The sequence below is a fragment of the Parus major genome, chromosome 9 (genome assembly GCF_001522545.3).
Source record: "Parus major isolate Abel chromosome 9, Parus_major1.1, whole genome shotgun sequence".
Lineage (NCBI taxonomy): Eukaryota > Metazoa > Chordata > Aves > Passeriformes > Paridae > Parus > Parus major.
In genome coordinates, this window is record NC_031778.1 from 6,164,454 (window position 1) to 6,184,997 (window position 20,544).

Below are 20,544 nucleotides of genomic sequence, written 5' to 3' on the forward strand. Positions count from 1 at the left end.
TTTTTTTTTTTTTTTTTTTTACCTGACTGAACAATTTTTTATTATAACAGTGAAATTTCTGAGTTGTTTTGTGCTTTGAAGAGTTTTAAGGATTCCTGCTGACACTTTTCCTGAGGGAAGCCATGCCCTACCACAGAGTCCTTCACCTGGTCCTGCTAATGCTGTGCAGCATCCTGGTCCCTGCTGTGCTGGCAGGTAAGGAGCTTTATTTGCATTTGAAGCCCAAAAGCTTGGGATATCCTTTACTACACTGTCCCTCTCTCTTCTCCCTTCCCTGAAAACATCACTAAATATGTATTGAATTATAATTGATTAAGGGAAACTAGCTTTGTTTGCTGCTGGTGAGCAGGAATGTATTTTCAGTGGAGAAAATCCTTTAACTTTTCCTACACAGAATGGCAGTAGTATCTATGTGAGCATTGGTGGGTGGGGGTCAGTGGATGCATCAATCAACAGGAGATGGAAAACCTCTCAGCAGTTGATGGGACAGGCTGTCCCTCAGCTTTTAATGGCAGGAAGAAATTAGAGTTATGGAAAGAAACATTTTTCTTTGGCTAAAGCCTCTGTGTCAATTCCTGGTTCCTTCTGTGTTCTTGATTACAGCAGAGCACAGCAGCTGCTTTAGGCAGAGCTAGGGAAGTGTGTGAAAACCTCAGCCCAAAGCCAAGGTGTGCATCTTTCCAGAGTTGCTCTGGATCTGGGGCACCAGGGCAGTGCAGGGAAGGTGCTTGGCTCTGCACTCAGTGAAGTGATGGGCAGAAGAATGGGAGAGATGCCTGTTGTGTAAGGAAGGCACCGTTTTTCTGGGGATTCTTATGAATTTCAATTTTATCTGCTACTGCCTTCAGCAGAGCTGTGCTGGCTGCAGGGAGCTGTGGGCACAGGCAGCTTCAAAAGCTGCAGTTCTGAGGTGGGTTTTACAGCTGGGGAAAAACTGATTTCCATACCCACTGCACTGATGGGCTCCAAGTGTACAAGTGGAAACTCTACCGAGGAATTGCTTCCCCCAAAGCCTTTCCTGCAGTGGAGGCGAGACTGAAGAGATGGTTGGGACCAAGATAACAGGCACAGCCTTTATTTTCCCAAATTCCTGTCCTGCCTTCCAAGACCAGGAGTAACATTGTTTTGCAGTTCTCTCCCAGTTTCTTCTGAGCATCTTGCCTCTTCTCAGGGAGATCCTGGCCAGCTGTCTAGGAGATCAAATTATGGAATTATTTTTAAAGGAGCTTTCATATGGGTAGGGGATTTCACTGCTGTGCCTGGCTGGAACATCTGTGGTTGGAGGAATAGAATTAGTGCAGCTGGTATCTTCTTCTGGGACACCTTTGTGCTGGGAAATCTTTAACTAAGACATGAGCACTAAAAAATAGATACTTTCCTTCTTAAACCATGAGCTTTTTTTTTTAATACAGTGTAACATGAATCACTTTAGCACAGTTTCAGTTTGTGTCTCGCTCTTGCTCTCAGCAGCACTGGCCATGCTCTTTCCCCATACCAGGTAAGGTCTTTTCTTAATCATTAGCAGTATTTCACTCTGCAGGAAGTGATTGATTTCAAGTAAGAATTCAATCTGCTTCCTCTCCAAGCTGGCATCTCTTCTGTGCTGTTTTAAATTTCCAATATTTGGTGCATTTGCTCTGCCCCCCTCCTCCTTGCCAGCTTTTTGATGTGCTTGCTCTGGCATTACAGCCGTGGTTTGTGCCTGGTGCTGCCATCCTGTGCCACTTCTCCTAAGTTTCCTTGATCCAGTTACTGGATGAGTCGTGGTCACGCAGTGAGGCTTGAAGGGCTTTGTACCGGGGAGTGTGACATCCAGATCTTGGGGTGTAGGAGGGATTCTATGCTTTCTCTGCAGTGTTCAGAGACTGAAGGCCTCTAACAGGTTGTTCCCTGCTCCCTCAGAGAGGACAGGAGGGAACCAGCCTGGACAGTAAGCCATTCCAGGAGCAGAATGAGTCTCTGCTGCATTAGACATGGAGAGTTCCTGTCCCCAGTACAGGTGCTTTGACTAACAGTGGAAATTTGTCTCTTTTACTCCATTAGGAAAGGAAATTTCAGGCCTGGTGCAGACAAAGAGGGGAAAGGCACATAGACAGCCCTCTGGTCTCAGCACAGCTCTGCCTTTCTGTAAACAAGTTTACTTAGCATCCGTCAGAACCGCAGCTCTGCAGTTGCTGCACACAGGAGCTCCTGGCCTTGCCCGCCACAGGCTGCCCTTTGTGCTGCTGCTGAAGGCCTCCTTTCAGCCCTGCCCTGGCCCCGTGCCTGCCATGGCCACCTGGGGCTGGACAGCCCCTTGCTGGCCTCAGAGTTCACCAGCCCCTGCCCTTTCGTCTCAGCACCTCTGACTCTCCCCAGCAGAGCCCTCCAGAGCAAGCAGGAGCGGCTCTGCCTGGGAGAGGCTGCAGCTGGTGCTGGTCATGCAGATGAGTCTCCTCTCCCTTTTGGTTGCTTGCCCAGCTGGCCTGAGTTCCTGGACAGCATGGTCAGGGCTCTGCAAACTGTTGAAAGTGTGAACTTCTCCTATTTACTGAGCTCTTTCCAAGGTCACATTTGTCAAAGGTGGGGAAGCAACCAAGCACATCATTAACCCTTTTTGTCCCCATCAGCTGGATGCAACAGGAACTGGCCAGCTTAAGGATCTGTGGCAAATTTAAGCCTTCTCCTCTTCTTCTTTCTCCAAACCCAACTGGCATGTAGGTGTAGAGCACAGGAGGATAAAGAGCTGATTTTTATTTTTTTCCCTATCAGCAAACCTAGTTTCAACTCCTATAATGGATTCAGAGCTCCAAAGGAAGTAAGTAACTAAGGAAGTTAGTACAAAGCCTTTGCAAGGTGCTGGCTTCTGAATTCTGTATATTTGGTATTTGAACTCACATGTGGGCTCTTGAGCTTGTTTTGAGGTAATGTGGAAATCTCTTTTACTGCAGTAGCACATCAGAATGAGTCTGGGGGGAAAAAGCACAGAGCACACACACTAAAGGAAAAGACATAGGAAAACACCTTGACCAGGGACATCTTTCTGTAGCAGCTTGTGTGTGTTTGTTTTCAACTGCAGGGGAATAGGAGATTTTTAGGAAGTTTTTTAAAGCTTAAGTACTAGAATGTGGATAGTGGTAAATAGGTTTTGTTTGGCAAATTTCAGGAAGAGATGTCATTGTTCCAGCAGATCTGTCCAGACTTAAACCAGGACTTTGTAAGCCATTACTCAACCTTGCTCTGCTCCAACACTCCTTATGAATTTCTAATGCTGGTATTGACTCCTGAATAAGGAGCTAGGTTGGAGGCAGAGAGTGAGGATGATGAGGTGCTGCAGTCAGTTTGTGTGAAGACTACTGGCCAATGGCAAGTAACCTCCAGGGGCAATGATGTGACATGGCCATACCTGCCTCCCGTAAGTTCTTACAGGTGGCCTGTGGGGAGGGTCTGGTTGGCTTCCCCCAGGGCTGTCACTTGTAGTGACTCTTCCAGTCACTAAATACCTGGGGTACTGGCTACCATGTCACTGTGCTGGCAGCTCACCCCACCTTCTTCTTTCTGAGCATGGAAATAGCAGTTTTGTAAAGTTGCCTTTGCCATCATCCCCAGTAGGTCTTTCTACAGCCCATGTGTCTGGAGTTCCACTGGCCCCTGCATCACTTGGAAAGCTTATCATGTATTTCCTTGTGGTAACTGATATTTTCTTCCCATTTCCTCACCTCAGTTATAACTAACCTGTGCTAGGGAGAGGGAGAAGAAGTGCAGCAAAGAGATTTCCCTAAAATAAGACAATCTGTAGTGTTAACATGTGGGAAGGAAGAACTGCCATCATCCACCTGGCCTTCTGCAAAACATTCTAATAATTTTAGTCCATTTTGTCCAGTTCCATCTCCAGTAAAACTCTAATAAGATTATTGCATGTTGTTCTCCTTGGTGTTCTCCAACTTTGTTTCTCATGAAAAGGCTTTTACTGTTAGTTTGAAAGCAACAGTTGCCCCCAGCTTGTGCTTCAGTGCTGAGACAGAGCTAATGCTGGGGAAGAGCTCATTCGTGCCAGAGCCTGGAGGCTTCCCTCCCTCTGGAACAGCTTGCACTGAGGTACAGAGCCTTGGCAGTGGTGGGTCACTCGTGTGCCTCAGCAGCCTGGCAGCCCCTCCATGTGCCCCTGGCTGCCCCTGCCAAGTCCCTACAGGGCAAACAAACCATGTGAGTGCACACAGGAGTTTTCTAGAGGTAGAACTGGTCCTGAGACTGATGGCAGCACAGCTAATGCATGGCTTTCTCCTAGATGTTAAACATCTGGTCTTGTGATGGATGATGTGTTTCTTGCTAGTTCTTTATTTCTACAAAGTTCTTGGGTGAACAGGAAAGCCATGCACGACCTTACCTTCAGTAATAAGTTTCCAGCTCTTGGTTGCACTCCCTCCCTGGAGATGGCAGCATGTTTGGGTGTTTTTACAAGTTGAGAATTCTGTTTCTTGCCCCATGGCCATGGAGCTTCCGTTCAACCTGCCATTTGCTTGGGAAAGGCTGCTGCTGGGTCCAGAGCTGTCACTGAGGCATTTGTTGAGGTTCACAGGCCATGTCCTCCTTGTCACAGTCGGAATGATGATGATGGTGTGGGCAGGAAGACCTGGCCACTCTGGTGCTGCTCTCTCTGTAAATCATGTTTAGATCCTGATATCCTGCTCATGCATAGAGAAACTCAAGCCTGTGAGGAGCAGGACTTGTGGTGGTCACACAAAACATCAGTAGCAGAGCAGAGAACTGAACCTCCTGAACTGGGTCCCCTGCCTGTACTTAGAATCTCTCCAGATTCTATCTAACAGGTGGCTGGAAAAGGCCTTTGTGTCTCACTTTGAGACATGAGACTTTACTAATAGTGTGCATGTGCTGGGGTTTGGTACCTGACCCAAACCCTGTCCTTCCCATCACTAGCTTTTACCAAGAGACTGAAATGGGATTGTGGCATTTGATGTGGGTCCATTAGAGATCTGACACTCATTGGGACTGTCAGGGAAGCAGGTGGGAAACCTCTGCTTGTTAAAGAAACCTGCTGGATGGGTGCTTGGGTTTCTCAGCTGGCAGAGTGGAGGCATGTGAGGACATGAGCTGTTAGGTTAGAAGGGAAAATCTAAGGAGAAACATGGAGAGAACAGTGCTGGTTATGAGCAGATGTTCTCCCAGGCTGCAGCAATGGGCTCTGGAGGAACCTGCATCTTGTTTTGTGTTCCCCCACCTGTGTGCCCGCGGCAGGGCCCTTGGCACCTGCAGCAGCAGCATTGAGGGGCAGGAGCTGAGAAGGGGCCCAGCATCAAGCCGTGGCTCCTGGGGGGGCTCAGCTGCAGGTATTTCATGCAATGTGTGTGCAAGAATCTGCTGCTGCCTCTGAGCTCACAAGTGTTCCTGAGGCACCAGACCTGACTGAAAGGGTTGTGTTGCCCTGGGCTGAAGTGCCGGTAGGGTAAAACCACAAGAACTCAGGACAGCAAATGCATGTTAAGCACATTCTGCCCTTTCTGTGTGGGCAAACTGAAAGTGTGTGTCGGTCTGATGAGAGGAATTAACAAAATACATGTCCAGCAGCCATCCAAGTTTTTAAAAATCATGGAGATCATAAACAAATTAGACTGTTTCTTTTGTATTTGGCTATCAAAAATAAGCTCTGTGCCCTGCTTAAAGAGAGCTGCCAGAAATTTTTTCAGGAGTTAGAAGCACTGAGAACAAGAGAGACTTTCTGGCACCTCTGGGTCTGGTGGCTCCTGTGGTTGGAAGACAGTGCTCCCTCCTCATCCCTTTGAGAGCGGGGATTGGGAAGGCCCAGCCCAGGTCATACAATCTCCTTTGGATGGTGCCTGCATCTGTTACAGATCATCTGAACTAACACCAGTCCCTGGTCACACACAAGGCAAATGCACAGCTCTGGAGAAAAAAACAAACATTCTTGGGAAAGGAAGCAAGACTTTCTTCCCAGCACTGTGTTCCTCTGCCAGATGGGTTCAGTGGCAGTGTTGGTTCTGGTCCTGGGGGTGTTGACAGAGTCAGGAAGGTCACAGCTGGAGTGTGGCTCTTCTGTATAGAGTTTGTCCCTTAAAAAAGCAGCCTGGAGCTGGGGCTTCCAAAGCATTCTGTATGTTTGGTCTGTTCATAAACCGACAGCTTCCCCATGCCACTGTTGCCAGCTAAATAGCTCAGCTCTGCTTGGTTCTCTCCTGCATTAACTATATGAATTCTGTATTTCCTCCTGTTCCACTCTCTGGCAGTGAAACCACAGGATTTAAAGTAGAGAGGTCCACTGGAAATGGCACTTTTTGGAAGAGCTATGGGATGGGATATGAGTCTATAGCTCTGCTGGCTGGTTTTGCAGCACAGGATGGGAAGGGCCCTGCAAAGACTTGGGTGTTTGTGGGGAGCTCTTGTGGAACACAAATCTGTGTGCTTGTACAGGGGAGCCGAGATGCCACCTCTGGTGCACAGACCATGGAGGTACCAAGTGCGTGAGGACAGTGTGTTCTCTGCTACACCCAGCTTTGACTGGGTTCCTGCCTGGGTCTAACCTGCACAGGCTGAATGCTGGGGACTTAAACTTGTCTCTGTCAATGCTCATTGGGCTACCATTAAACCTGGCAGCTGTTTCACTGGATACCTTGTAGCTTTTCCACCTCTAGAAAGAGCTTTCCAAACTAGTCTAGAACTTTGCTGTGTTCCCAAGATTGTGGACAGCCTGGAATAGCGCTGAGGATGGTGGGAGCTACTCTTCTATGGAAGCCCTGCAGTAAGTTCTCAGCAGGTTTGTACCAGCAGGGAAGGTGAGTGTGTTGGCCCTCCTGTTCCAGGAAGGGATCTGAAGGGAGAACAAAGTGTGGTGCAGCCCATTAATGAGGACTCTTTGCTCTCCTCCCACAGTGCCTTCTGTCTGCAGGAGACAAGGAGGGCTCCAGGCGATTAAAGCTGGGGCTGGCACTGCCAAGACATGCTGTTGCCATCTCTCTTCCTGGGCTACAGAGAGCCTGGGACAAGTCTTAAGTGCCTCTGGTACACCAAGGTTCACACACCAGAGTTGGGGTGCCTGGGGCACCTCTGTGCCTTGCCCCAGGGAACCCGTGTGCTTGCTCCAGCTTTTGACTCCCTATTTCCCAGTCCTGATAACCATTGTGTCAGTTCAGGTGGGTCCTGGCAGTGAATGTTGTTCGTTTTTCTCCCTCCTGCTTTTTTCCTCATCCCAGTGCAACATTCCCAGTGGTTTCAGCAGGGAGCTGTGGAATGTCTCCTGCTCTTGCCAGAGCCCACCTGAACAAGGCTGGGCATTGACAGGGAGTGCTCGGTGAGCCACACACGGGGAGGGCTCTCTGGCTTGGTCTCTGACCCACGGCAGGAAGGAATAACAGGAGACGAGTGGTAATGTTAAACAGAACCCAGCCGGGCTTTCATCTCCCCCATATGGCGGGGGTGCAGCAGCAGGGAGTCGAGGCTCTGGGGTCCTGTCTGGGGGAGCCATGTCCTGTGCTGTGACAGCACCTCCAGCATCCTGTACTGCATGGGCTGGTGGTGCAGGACAAAAGGGCCCTGAGATGCTGTGAATTTGGCCAGCACAGGTGGCCTGGTGGCCTCTGCCTGTTGGCAGTGTGACAGCCCTTCCCAGCCCAGTCCCAAGGGCATCCATGAGCAAACCAGCTGTGGATGTTCATGTGGGGCCCGTTTGTGCATGAGCAGAGGTTGCAGGGTGTCAGGGCATTCTGTGTTGTCTCATGTGTGCTGTGTATATGCTAGGCTGCCACAGAAGCATTGCCTTTGGCTGCTCTGGGTATGGCTGCTCAGCAGAGATGTCCCTCAGAGGAGGCCTCTGCAATACCGGGATTCTCAGCGTGCAGGTCACCCTTGATGCACCTCAGAGGCACCTGGCAGGCACCTGGGGACCTGTGGTTATCACTAGTAGCCTGACCGGGCCCCCCATGTCTGTGGGGTGCTTGTCTTCCAGCAGAGTACCCGCAGGACCCGGTTCCCACCCTCTGGAACGAGCCACCCGAGCTGCCCTCCGGAGCCGGTCCCTTCGACGCTGCCACCAACCCCGCCCGGCTGTCGGACGCCACTGCCTTCCCCCCGTACACCTCGGAGCTGGAGCCCGAGGACACCACCCAGCTGCACCGGCTGGACGCCGGGGATGGTGAGTGGCTGCGAGAGGGACTGCCCGCGGCTGGCTCCCGCAGCAGCCTGGGATGGCCTCACGGTGGATTTGCTCCCTGTGGGCCTGTCTTCTCCCAGGAGAGGTTAAAGCCACACTGCTGGGGAGGGTTTTATCTGCCTGCTTGTGGAAACTTCCCTGCTGAAAAGCCTCTGCTGCAGAGCTCTTGCCAGCCCCAAGATGGCTCCAAGACACTTCTTCCTGCCCCATGACCTGTCATGGCAGGCACCTGCCCTGAAAACTGCTCTGAGTGCAGGTAGGGCTCTCCAGGACAGAGCATGCAGGGAGCTCCCTGGACAGGGAGCGTGAGTGCCTTTCATGGCTCGGGGCTCCTGACTGACAGCAAGCACCAGCTGAGATGTGGTTCTGCCACAAGCAAAGCAACTCTCCTGGTGTGTTAACAGGAAAGCTGGACACCACCAACCCACTTTGTGACAAGCTGTCCTTGTCACTGGGAGCTGGCTGAGGTGGTGGTGGCTGGCTACAGCCCCCTGCCCAAAGGTGCACAGGACCACACCTGGGTTGTGTGAGCACACGGGACATGGCCAGTGCAGGGAGCTCCGTGACAGGAGTGTGGACATGGCTGGATATGGGGTGATCCTTGGAGCCCTTGCCATCTGGGCTCCACGGCCTTTGCTGACCTCATGTCTTTTTCTCTGTTCCTGCAGGCTCGCTGGGGCCTGGAGCTATTGGTGCCATTGTCATCGCCTCCCTCCTGGGTACGTCTGTGCTTGTGGCCTTGGTCATCATCACACTGAGAAAGTTCTCGGCTTCCTGAACTCAATAAAAGATTTTTCTGTTAACACAACTGGTCTGTCTCCAACCATAAACCGCTCCTGAACTGTCTGCCTGGGGTCCTGGGGGGAATAGTGCCATGGATAACAGGAAAAGCACTGCAGGCCCTGTGCTGGGCAGCCAGGCTGCATCAAGTGCTCACTGCCCTTGGTTCATGTGTATGTGTGTTTATCTCCTGGGTGATACAGACATGGCAGGGCCTGTCAACCCCATGCAGGAAGGAGGAACCTGTGGGCTTTTAGCTGGGAGCTCAAAAGGGCCCTTCTGGGTCTAGTCTAGGTGATGGTAACAGTGTTGGGCATCTCCCTGCACAACTTTCCTAGGGAAGGGTTGTTCATGTGCAACCCCTTTTTCACCCACTGCATTTGGGCCAGTTGCACAGGAGGGTACTGGGGAAGAGACAAGTGATCAGTCCAGGGGAGGAAGGAGACACACAAGTGTTTTGGCGCTGGCTTGCTCAGCTACATTTTATCACACAGAAAAACGAGACAACAAGAAGTTCCCCTCAGTTCGCTGAGGCAGCCTGGCAAGGGCTATGGGGCTTCAGCCCGTACTTGTGGGCCCCAGGCCTGGCCTTGTACAACACTGGAGACCACGGAGATGGAGGCGTGCAGGGCTGGGTCTGAGGAAATAACACTGGATGCCATTCAGCGGTTGAAAATGGCACAGCCTGTGCCTGGGGTCTGGAGTCCTATGGAATTGGAATGGAGCAGGAGGGGCTGGAGCAATCCCAGGGCTTGGTGGGGAGTGATGGAACAGGGCACAGCAGCACTGAGCCGTTCTCCCTGGAGCAGTGCAGTGAGGAACTGGCATCCTAGCACTGGGGAACTGGTGAAACATCTGATTGGGAGCATTTCTGTGCTGCGAGAAACATGCCAGGCAGGCACATGGGGCTGCAGGCCCTGTGCTGGACTGGGCTGGCTGCTGGGCTGCAAAGCTGGATGATGTGAGATGGGGCGATTTCTCAGGTAATTTTAAGAAATTCCTAGAGCTGGAGCTCCTCTGGGGTTTGCACTAGTGAATTTGCAGCTGTTGCAAAGTTTGGATCCTGAGCTGGAAGTTTGGTTGTCTCAGAAAGCACACTGTGGAGTGCTGCCGGAGGGACCTGGCTTGGGGTGTCCTCATTAAATCTGTCCAATGCACCAGATTGGAGGCTGCAAGTCCTTCCTGGCCCAGCTCTGGGGCTGGGCACTGACTGGGAATTACTGGCTACTATGAACTTCCCACAGGTGGCCAAGGCAGCACAGCCCTGCTGGCTGTTGTCACATGCTTAATATGGTGGCACTGATCTGTGCCTGAGTGAAGAATGCCTTCTGTCCCCTTTCAGTGCTGTGGCTCCCACCACTTTGGTCCTGGGTGCTGGCTCTGGGCTGCCTGTCCCAGGGCTGTGGTTTCAGTAGGGACAGCCCTGGAATTCATCTCAGCTGTTTTGGGCCTCACACTGCACACCCCATGTGTCCAAAGAGCAGTTCTGCAGCCTCCCTTCCAAGCATCCTGCTTTCTCCCCACGTTCCTGCTGCCATGGCTGTGCTCCTCCATCCATGTCCATGGCTACTGTGTGGCTCCATCGGCAGCTGCTCTCTGTCCCCTTTCTGAGCACAACTGTGGCACGGCCAGAGCATACATCAGCACAGACTACAATGCCTGGAAGACAGTCCTTTGCTGTGTTACAGGAAGGTGCTAAATAATTAATTTTCCTAATGGATGCTGGGCCCAGCTTGAGGGCTGAGAGGGCCTCAGCCACGTGTGGGACTGTTGAACAAGGGGTGGCTGCCGTGGGTCTGTTCCCCAGGCTGCTCTCAGTGCTGTGCCCGGGGCTTCATGCATTGATGAGCTGGCTCTGTTGGCCACAGGACTTGCATATTTACACGGAGGCAAGCCTGTACAGGGAGGCTGATGGGGGTGGGTTACAAGCATGCAGGCAGCGGTTGTTGGGCCTCCCAGAGCACACAGGACAGCAGCTCCCAGGTAAGGTCATTCACCTGCTGTGTGGCACCTGGGGCTGCTGGTACTCCTGTGGCTTGTGTGGTGTGTGAGACGGCCCTGGCACAGCCACCCCTGCTCTGGCCTTGGCAGCAGGGAGTAGCAAAGACCACAAGAGCACGATCAACCAGGAAAGACCATGATGCAGGGGTTCTGCAGTGGCCCTACAGAAGGAGGTGGGCTGTGGAAGAGGGGGCTGAGCCATGGTCCTGGGCCCAGATGTGCTTCGAGGTTGTCAGGCAGAGACGTGGGTCAGGGCTGGCAAGGCTGGGCTGCTGCTGGAGAAGAGCTGGATGTGGAGCACTGGAGAGCATTTGACTGGAAGCAGATTGAGGTCTGCATGTAGGAATGAGCCCAGTGGCTTCACAGCAGGACTAGGGTGGTGGAGGTCCTGGGGCTTATCCCAGCCTGTTGCCAATGAGCTCTTGAGAGACAGTTGAGTCTACTGCTTGACCTGTGAGATGCTGGGTTCAGAGCACTCCAGACTTGGAAGGTAGCGATGAGCTTTTAGTGCTTAAACCGGGTGATATTAATTGCTCAGTGATGTTTGTGGTCATTGCCTTTCCCAAGCAGCCAGCACATGTGGCTCATCTGGCCAGCACCCAGTAGCCTCTGGGCAGTGTCTGTTGAGCTCATGCTCTTTGGGGCTGTACAGAACACTTGGAAAAGGGGTTATTTTACAGTTTAAAGCGCTGATCTCCAGGAAAGGACCAGTGCTGCCAGGGGGCCCAGGAACGACAGTCTGTTTGTTCATGGGTGTGTGTGCGCCTCGTCTGTACCAGGTCCCCACAGTGTCCCACAGCTGCCACCTCCTCCCAGTAGGCAGCCTCTGTCTTCTGCCTCTCTGAGGCACTCCAGAAGCTTGGGGATGCTGGTGGTCATTGGCGATTTCTGCTGCCCAGTTTCCTTCTCTGACTGTCATCTGACTTGTGCACCCGGAAACACTCCTTCAGGTTCTGGGCTCGGATTTTGGGGTTCAGGATCTCCTCCCCCATAGAACTGGGGAACCAGCCCCTCTCCTGGTCGTGAAGACGTTCCCCAAATATCCAGCCTGAGCACAGACAGAGACAGGCATAAGTGGGGAAGGACTGGCCCTTGCTCCTGCACGGGGACAGTTGTGCTGGAAAGAGCCATTTGAGCTGGCAGAGCTTTCTGGAAGCTACTCGGAGGCCTGTGCTGGAGCAGACCCAGGCTGAACATCAGGTCTGCTTACCTGAGCAGCATTGTGTGAGGACAATTGGCTCAAGGGATGTCAGCAGACATGGCAGGCACTGCTGCCACCAAGTGCCCTCTGCTGCCCCTATCTGGGGTGGCTGTGCTAGCTTAACCATGGCCCACAGCTGGTGCTGGGAGGCTGTGCCAATGTTGCCACAACTTAAGGAATTAGGAGAAGGCAATAACTTCCTTCTCTGGCTGTGATGCTGATGCCAGAGCCTCTCCCTGGCTGGAGGGAGAGACTCACAGCTGCCTGCCTGCAGCAAAGCCCATCCTTCCACAGGGACTCCCAGCCCATCCCCATCCCATCCCCATACCATCATCTGTCTTGTCCAGGATGTTGAGGACATCAGCCAGTTCTAAGGAGAGCTCATCAGGCTGCTGGGCCACGTACGGGTGGACACACTGGATCTGTGGGCAGTCTGCCAAGGAACAGGGTGAGAGTGAGAGGTGGATTGGGATGGATCCCCTTGAAGAACAGCACAGCTTGGGTGGCTGTAGCCCCATGAGCTCTGCACATGGTCCCTCTGATCTGTTAAGGGCCTCTGGGGAAGCCAGGGAGTGCCCCAACCACAAGTACCAAGGAAGCAACTCTTGGGAAGGGAGCCCAATGTCACCACCACAGAGCCAGCCATGAGCAGCCAGCCGTGAGCAGCCTGGATGGGAGGGAGAGTGCTGGTGCAGCCTAGCCCAGGTTTGAGGGGTTGAGGTCAGGGCCAGGCCCAGATGTCAACCAAGCTCTGGGCTTGATAGTGGAAAAGGAGAGGAGCCCAGGGAGAGGGTTTAGCTTTGGCATAGGTCCCAGATATGTGGCTGCACTGAGATCAGGCAGAATAGGGTGCCCTGTGGTAGGGGTGAAAAGCTCCCATGCTGTGTCTCTTACCAACAAGTCTGGATGTAAATGAAACAAATTTGGTTCTCCGGTTTGGGGCTAGTGAAATCATCCAGCGCTTCATTTCACTCCTGGATAAGGGAGACAAACCAAGGCTGTGAACATGAAAGGGTTGTAGGGGCCCTAGTTCTTCTGCCCAGTCAGTTCTGGACTTCATATTCCTCCTTCCAGACTTTTCCTGCCTGCCCCTCCAGGGTTCTGGGTTCAGTGATGATGCTGAACCCCACTGTTGCACACCCCAGTCGGGATGTCACATGTGACACAGTGCTCTGGGCCCTGCTGCACAGCCCTGGCTGTCCCCCACAGGCAGCACAGTCCCTCTGCCAACCTTGCTGCTGAGAGCCAGCAGCAAGATGGGGGGGCCTGGTATTTTCTGAGAAGTAACAAGCAAAGGCAGCTCCTGGCTGGGCTGGTCAACAGGAGCAGTTTTTCCGTGAGATACACAGTTACAGGAACCATTTATTCCCGCAACTGCTGTGTAGGAAGCAGTTTAAAGGGAAGAACTGATTACTTCCCTTGCAGAAGAGCACTGCAGCACACCAAGGGTACCACTTACTTGGCAACAAGACCCATGTGAACAGCACACTGCAAAACCTGGACTTGCAGCTAGGAGGGTGAAGATTTCACAAATGCTGGAGAGTCCCAGGCCTGGATCCCCTCAGGCTTCCCTCAGCCCCACAAGGAAATGGGGCAGTTCACCTTCACATGCTCCTGCCTGGAAGACCAGATGTGCTTCTAGCTGCTAGAGAGTCAGATTCTTCTACCTTCTCAGGTGGTTTTAAAGCCTGAGCTTGACACACATGAAAAACCATGGGAGTGTCTTCAGGGAGGAGAGGGGCCTAAAAGGAGGGATGTACAGGACAAGTGCTGGCAGGCTGGTCTGTGGTGTTGGGAATACTTTATATTTCAGGTATGAAGAACAGTGCTAAGGACCAGTGGAAACACCCGCAGGTCACACCACATGAAGAGGTGTGGGATGAGGGCCTTGTGCACAGAGGAGCTCTAACATGTAGAGGTCAAACCCACAGTCTTGCCATGCTTGTGGCCCTGTTCACAGATCCTTGTGAAGCTCCATGGATCCACCCACAGTGCCCAGCTCCTCTCAGCCTGCAAGGAGCTCACCCACTCTCCAGTTCAATCCAGTTCAGTGCATCCAAATAAAGTGTCAGCTCCTGGCAGAGCCCATCCAGGGCATGAGCTGCAAGCTGCCACTGAGCAGGTCATTGTTGCCTGATGCAAGAGCTGTAGCTTTGTTTGGCACTCATTTGTCTCTTCTAACAGTTTAATTTTTCAGTCTGTGCCCAGTACTGCCTCCATCATTCTTGTATCTCTGAAACAGCAACCTTCAGCAGATGATATGTCACATTTTAGTGCTCAAGATCTGCTGGCAAGCCAAGTTCTGGATCACATATCTGCTGTAGCCACCTAGAAGATGGGACAGGCTGCAGAGCACGGACCTGAAACTGCGTCCCCTGAGCTGAGCAAATCCTGGCCTGGTTTATCGTTTGCTGCACAGCCAAGCCTCACAGACGTCACACGTGCGCTTGCCCTGCATAATGTGACTGACATCTCTATTTTCAGTGCAGCAGAGCTGCAGCCATATGTCTGGGGAGAAGGTGCACCTGCTCCCTGTACTGGGGGCTCATTGTCCTGATGCTGCAGTGGTGGTGGGGGTGTAGGGTGCAATCCTGGGGCTGGTGTTCATTTAGGAATATGAATGATGAACACCAGCCTACTGACAGCAGATAACATCAACCTGGGGGATATGCATTGTCTCTAGGAGCTGTTTAGGTGGTGGCTAGAAAATGTGGGCCTGGTAATGCTTGGGTCAGTGAGAAAGCCGTGCCCTGTGCTCCAAAACAATTGGGTCAGTACTAGCACAGCTGGATCATTTGCTCAGCCTGAGCTTTTTAGAGCCTGAAGTGAAAAATCAGTGAGCCAGGAAACCTGTATCCAGGGAGACAAGGAGGCCCTGAGTAGCAGAAGGGCTGCACAAGATTGGCACTGGCTGTGGAGACATGGAGGAAGCAACCTTTTCTCCCACCTTCACCCACAAGCAGAAGACACTTTGCCCCACAGGGCTGGTCAGGCATGGCCATGATCCTTGTGAGTCAGTGAAGCCATTGCAGTGTGTCAGTGTATATCCTGCTTGGTCTTACTTTCTGAATATGCTGCAGGTTGAAAATCAGCTGGGGCCAGGCACCTGGGCTGATTTCTGACCTCTCTGTCCCAGAACAGGAACTGCCTGTCTGTCCACCATCCCCAGATGCCTCAAATACACCCTACCAGAGAGAAACCTGCCTAGGTGACCTGTGCCTTTCAGTAGCCTCAGGGTAGTTATGCTGGGCAGAGAGGTTGCTGGGCCAGCTCAGCTGCAGCAGTGGGATCCCTCCCTGCCCATCCCTGGAAAGCCTGGACAGCTGGTGCCCATGAAGGCAGCATGTAGGGAGTGAGCACTGCTGAGTGCTGGCAGGGTGACTGGTACTCACTGGGACGATGCCTTCAGCATGTAGCTGGCCTCCCGGTCGTCTGCATTCTCTAGAAGCCTCAAGATGAAAACATTGGCCAAACTCTGCCCCTGATCTTCTAACTCCTCTACCCGAAGAAGCCCTCGGGGAGCAGAGTCAAACACTTGATACTTGTCCCTGGGAGAGGTTAGAGAGGAGATTAGGAAAAACTGTGGTTATTGCAGGAGACAGACTTCAGCCACCCAGGGCTGTACTGAGGACACAGACCAAGAGCTGCTGCATGGCAAAAGGAAAAAAGATGTCCTGCTGTGAAAAGAGATGAGAGTGTGGCTATGAAAACTCACTGCAAAGCAAGGAACTCTCTCCGTGCTCTGCCCTGGGCATCCCTCATGGCCTGGAATAAGCTGCTTGCTCCGTCTTGGCTCCTCACGTCCAAAACACAGATGGCGCTCCCTCAAAGGGGATTGTGAGGCTTAATTCATTCCTATTTATGAAGTGCCTCTGTGTTTTCTGGATACAAGTTGCCACAGAAGCAAAACATTTCCCCGTGTACAGACACTGTGGCGACATGTTCATTAGGAACACTGGATGGGCAAGATGCTCCCTACCAGTGGGTCTAATTCATACCACAAAGAGCGTGCTGTTCTCTGCTGCTGTATTTCACCAGCATTTGCTTGCACAAGACACAGTCCTCAGCACAACAACATCCTCCTCCTCCTGAGGCAGGTTACACCATGTCAAATATAACCACTGGCCTCAGACGGAAATTTATACCTCTCCCTGCTCATCTAACTTTCTAGTTGGCTTTTTTAAGAGTTTTAAGTGACTAATCTGAGCTGTTCTTTAGGTAGCAAAAAGTAAAAAATCACTTCTTGACAGAAAGACAGGTCTCCAGGGTCAGCACACCAGCCAGTGTAACTCATTGCCACCCTGCAGGAACTGCTGGATGCATAGTCACCCTGCTGGCAGATCTGCCCTGGGATCTGTTTAACTCCTATTGGCCATGAATTTTCAGCTGGAGAGAGCTGTGCCACACATGAAGAATCAGCTGTGCTCAAAGGCAAGGTAGCTGCTGGAGGGAGATGTACATGTCAGGCCAGGATGCCCTCCCTGTGCCTGAGGGACAGGATGGGGTCACAGCATCACAGGCTGGATAAACCTGGGGCAATAGAACTAGTGAAGTCTCCTGTGTACTACCTGAATTTTGCACTCACCCAGGAATTTGCCGGCAAATCACCAGCAGATCATTGAAAAGGAACAGGTAGATTTCTCTGAAGAGTTTTTTGGTGCGAAGCGTTCGTGATGTCTTTGGACCATTCATTTGCTGCAGTTCCCCCTGCTTCAGCAGCCAGCGGGAGTGAGAGATGATGGGTACGGACTAGAAGGGAGGAAAAGATGGCAAAGTTCAGGAGAGCAGCAAAACCCCAAGGATTCAAGTGGTTATGATGCTGAAAGCATCAAGAGATGCAAAAGGAAAGGTGGTGAGCTCCCATCACCACAACTTGCAGTGCAGAGGCCGAAGCAGAACTGCAAGGAGAGGGCAGTGTGCTGCCATCTACACAGCCCAGCACAGCGTGACAGAAGTTGGACAGAGTACAGCAGGGGCCTGAGGACATTTAAGGATGGCAATGCTAGAGCACCAAATGATGGAATAAAACAACAGCCTATGCCCTGATCTCTCTCTGAGAGATCACCTGGGCAGAACTTTCCTAAATACTAATCCTAGTAAGACTGACTTTTAAAACCATGGATTTGGCCTTTTGGCTACAAAAAAAACCCCCAAGGTTAAGCAGGTTTCCTCCGGTTGGGTCTGTCCCAGTCAGGAGGTGATACTGTCCATGCACCTACCACAGCACTTCTGCTGGAGTTTCAATACATCTTGTGCTAAAACCAAGAAGCCCAGAACAAAGCACATCTTTTACTAAAAGAACACTACACTTCCAAATGACTGAAATATTGAAAAATACCTCTATAACTGTCACTCTTTCCACCTTCACTCTCAGTGCTCACCTCATGCATGGTGGCACAATCTTTCTTTTCAACTCCTTGCACTATTCTCCTCAGATGACCCCTACCTATGCCAGCTTCCAAGGCAGATCTTCTCCAGAGATCCAGCCCCTGGCTGTCATTACAGCCTCAGCTTTTCAAGAGGTGAAGGCAACTGTGTAGCTTCCCTAATCTACTACTGTCCTGGACTGCAGTCTAGCCCTGACACACTGGTAAAGTGCTCTATAAAAACACATTTTTTTTGTTCTGGTTGTTCAGGGACATTAAAAGATTGCTTGGAAGCTAAATACAATCCTTAAAGGTTCTGAGGCAGACAGACCTGAGAAGCCTCTCTATAGCATTCAAGAAAAGAACTGACAACTTTATACTCAGCACTGGAATTTCATGGTATATATCAACTGAGATCTGATCAGACACCCCTGAGATCTGATCAGACACCCTAAATATTGATTTAGTAATTCCCTCAGTGGAGCTGAAGCAGATCAGCAGCAGGTATTTAGAGACCATACACAATGCATAAGTACAGGAAAGAATTAAAATGGTGGGACAATCTTTGTTTGGGTATTTTTCAGTTTTAAAGTGTTTTGCTTTGTAGCTTTCATCTACCTTTAACATATTTTGTATGTAAAATAACAGCTGAAAGCTGACCTGTGTTTTGAAGAGAAGTAAGAGGGAAGAGCCAGACCTGAGTACTGGAGCAGGAGCACAGTACACAGGAGAGCTGATGCCAGCATGTCCCACCTGTGTATGTGCACACCACACCGGCCTTGGTGCTGCCCCAGCTTCTGCAGCAGGTGTACACTGAGCACACACAGAGGTGCTGTGTGTAGCAGCCCCTTCAGAGGGGCCTTTTTGTTGGCTGTCTGCAATGTGCAGACAGTGAACCACAACGGTCCAGCCTGTGCTTATACCTTGATCTTGAATTCTAGTTTCTTCTGGATACTGATCATCTGCTCTGTTCGGCTCATCTTCCGGACACCTTCATTGCATGCTTTCACCACCTGGGAAAAGAGAGCACAAGGGATTGTCCCTGCTGCCCTTAAGCAGGTAAGTGATGATGAGCAGCATGAAAAGGCCTGACCGTGATCAGATAAGTGCTCTGCTGCAAACAGGAATTGACAAAGCCAAGTTCTTCTATCAACACTGTGGGTGCATGAAAAAGAGAAGGGGAGAAAAAACCCAAAACCCGAACAACCAAAAAGCTCCCGAACACCCAGAAGGTGTTACAGGTGGAAGCTGACTGTCAGAGGACATATTAGGTGGCTACATTGTGCTACTGAACCAGACAGTATAAAACAGTACTTCTGGCTGCACAGCAAAAGGAAAGGCTTGTTTTCCAGATCCTGGCACACCATATATCTCATTTCCCCTGTTCCCAATATTTGAAATGAGGTATATGTGCAGTATCATCTTCAAGGAGAAAATGAAGCCAAACTTCTTTTCAAAAATGCAAATGCTGTAGTTCTGCCAAGCAGCACTAGATGCCAGGGCTATGAAATGTCCTAGGGAAAGAGCTGTTCATCACACAGAGCCCAGCTGTGTTCTGAGTACAAACTTTTAACTGAAAAACCACAACCAACGTGCAAGCACTACGCTGTTACAGGGACCTTAACCTAGATGCCACTGCCTGTTTCATAAGGAGCAACTCTCCTGAGAACTGGTTAGGTAGAAAAATTACATTGGAGAGCAAGTTCCATTTTGTGCTCTGTTTCTGCTACTCAAAAATCTATCAGAACATCAGTAACTGAACCTGTGATCAGCTCTTGCCTCTCAAATAGAGAGAAAATAAGCCTATAGCAAAAGTAAGCATACAGAAGTAAGTTTACAGAAAAGTAAGGTACTTACAAGTAAGTGTTTAACCATGCAACAGAATTAGTAAACTGATCACCTGAGTCACTGATAACTGAATACAAACCCAGCATTTTTCCATCAGCAGCTACAGTCATCTGCATGCTACAGGACCAGCCTTCCTCACACTATTGACCAATGGAAAAATAATTGGCTACCTTATGTGTCTAGAGGGATTATGCAAATACTAACTCCATGCAGAACATCCTTCATTGATAAAGTCCCTGTTTTTATCCCTAGTGATCTCCAAGCATACACTTCCTAGGCTGGTTCAGGGTAAATCCGAGAGCCTGTTCTGTTCTAGTGTTTCAGTCAGAAACTGCAGGCCCATCCTCAGGCTGATGTTCTAGCACAGTTTTCAATTTCAAATACTTGTGTTGAACTTCAGGAGTTAGGAGATGTTCCAGACTTCTGATGGAGAAGGGTTGAAACACAGTCCCAGCCCATGTAGCTGCCAGCTATGTCTAGACCATTCAGACACGGTATTATCCTGTCTAACCATATCAGGAACAGTCCAGATGGGAAGCATCCCACTGCCTTCCTGGGGTTTTGTACACATCAGTATCTAGCACAACTGAACACCACACCTACCTACTAGCTTCAGGGAACAGGGCTAAAAGCTGGCTTGTGTTAACATCAGGCAGCTGTTATTCTAGGTCAGAGGAAGAAGTGTGCTGTGTAAGAGGAAACCTGACACAGTTGTACTCTGCACCTAATCACACCTCTCAGTGGGATCCATCACCTTCAGGTGTCTGAAAAAACATTTTTCATTCTTGGAGACTCTAAAGGAAAACATTCTCTGACTTTTCATATGGCAGAAACCTACATCTATTGTTAGCAAGGGATTTGTTGTCACTGACATCTAAGTGCATGTAGACTAGTCCATCTTTCAGACTTTAGGGAAAAAAACCCTCTTGAAACACAGTGACAGGATTCAAAGAAGCAGCTCCGGGATAGAATGTAGTCTACAGGTGATTTTTTCAGGGGGATATGTGTGTGTGAAATGAGCATGGTGGTTTAATCTTAATAGCCTTCCATTAACTTATTCAAACTTACTGTTTCCAGTTCTTTATGTGCATCCAGAGCAGTGGATTCTCTGTCAGATTTCTCTTCCACTTTCTTCAAAATATTCTGCATGAGAGAAAATGCTGTGTTAATGCTGATCCCAATGTGAG

General features: G+C 50.7%; 2 protein-coding genes across 8 annotated transcripts in view; one reads left to right on the forward strand and one right to left on the reverse strand.

Moving 5' to 3' along the window:
* SNORC (secondary ossification center associated regulator of chondrocyte maturation) overlaps positions 1–8,969 on the forward strand; it is an 11,045-nt gene extending 2,076 nt beyond the window's left edge. Inside the window, exons 2-4 of one of the 5 annotated variants that reach the window (XM_015637201.1) lie at positions 51–195; positions 7,958–8,143; positions 8,830–8,969. In XM_015637201.1, coding sequence (XP_015492687.1) covers positions 123–195; positions 7,958–8,143; positions 8,830–8,939 — 369 coding nt within the window. In that variant the 5' untranslated portion in view covers positions 51–122 and the 3' untranslated portion in view covers positions 8,940–8,969. Of the gene's footprint in view, positions 1–10; positions 196–233; positions 7,146–7,957; positions 8,144–8,829 lie in introns of those variants that run through there. The other 4 variants (XM_015637202.1, XM_019007747.2, XM_015637199.2 and 1 more) reach the window with 4 other exon arrangements.
* Positions 8,970–9,394: 425 nt separating this feature from the next.
* NGEF (neuronal guanine nucleotide exchange factor) overlaps positions 9,395–20,544 on the reverse strand; it is a 48,083-nt gene continuing 36,933 nt past the window's right edge. For all 3 annotated transcript variants that reach the window (XM_015637179.2, XM_015637180.3, XM_015637181.2), the window contains 7 exons: positions 20,426–20,500; positions 18,433–18,522; positions 16,729–16,892; positions 15,536–15,691; positions 13,038–13,117; positions 12,472–12,576; positions 9,395–11,990 (listed from right to left, as the gene is read on the reverse strand). In XM_015637179.2, coding sequence (XP_015492665.1) covers positions 11,818–11,990; positions 12,472–12,576; positions 13,038–13,117; positions 15,536–15,691; positions 16,729–16,892; positions 18,433–18,522; positions 20,426–20,500 — 843 coding nt within the window. In that variant the 3' untranslated portion in view covers positions 9,395–11,817. The remainder of the gene's footprint in view (positions 11,991–12,471; positions 12,577–13,037; positions 13,118–15,535; positions 15,692–16,728; positions 16,893–18,432; positions 18,523–20,425; positions 20,501–20,544) is intronic.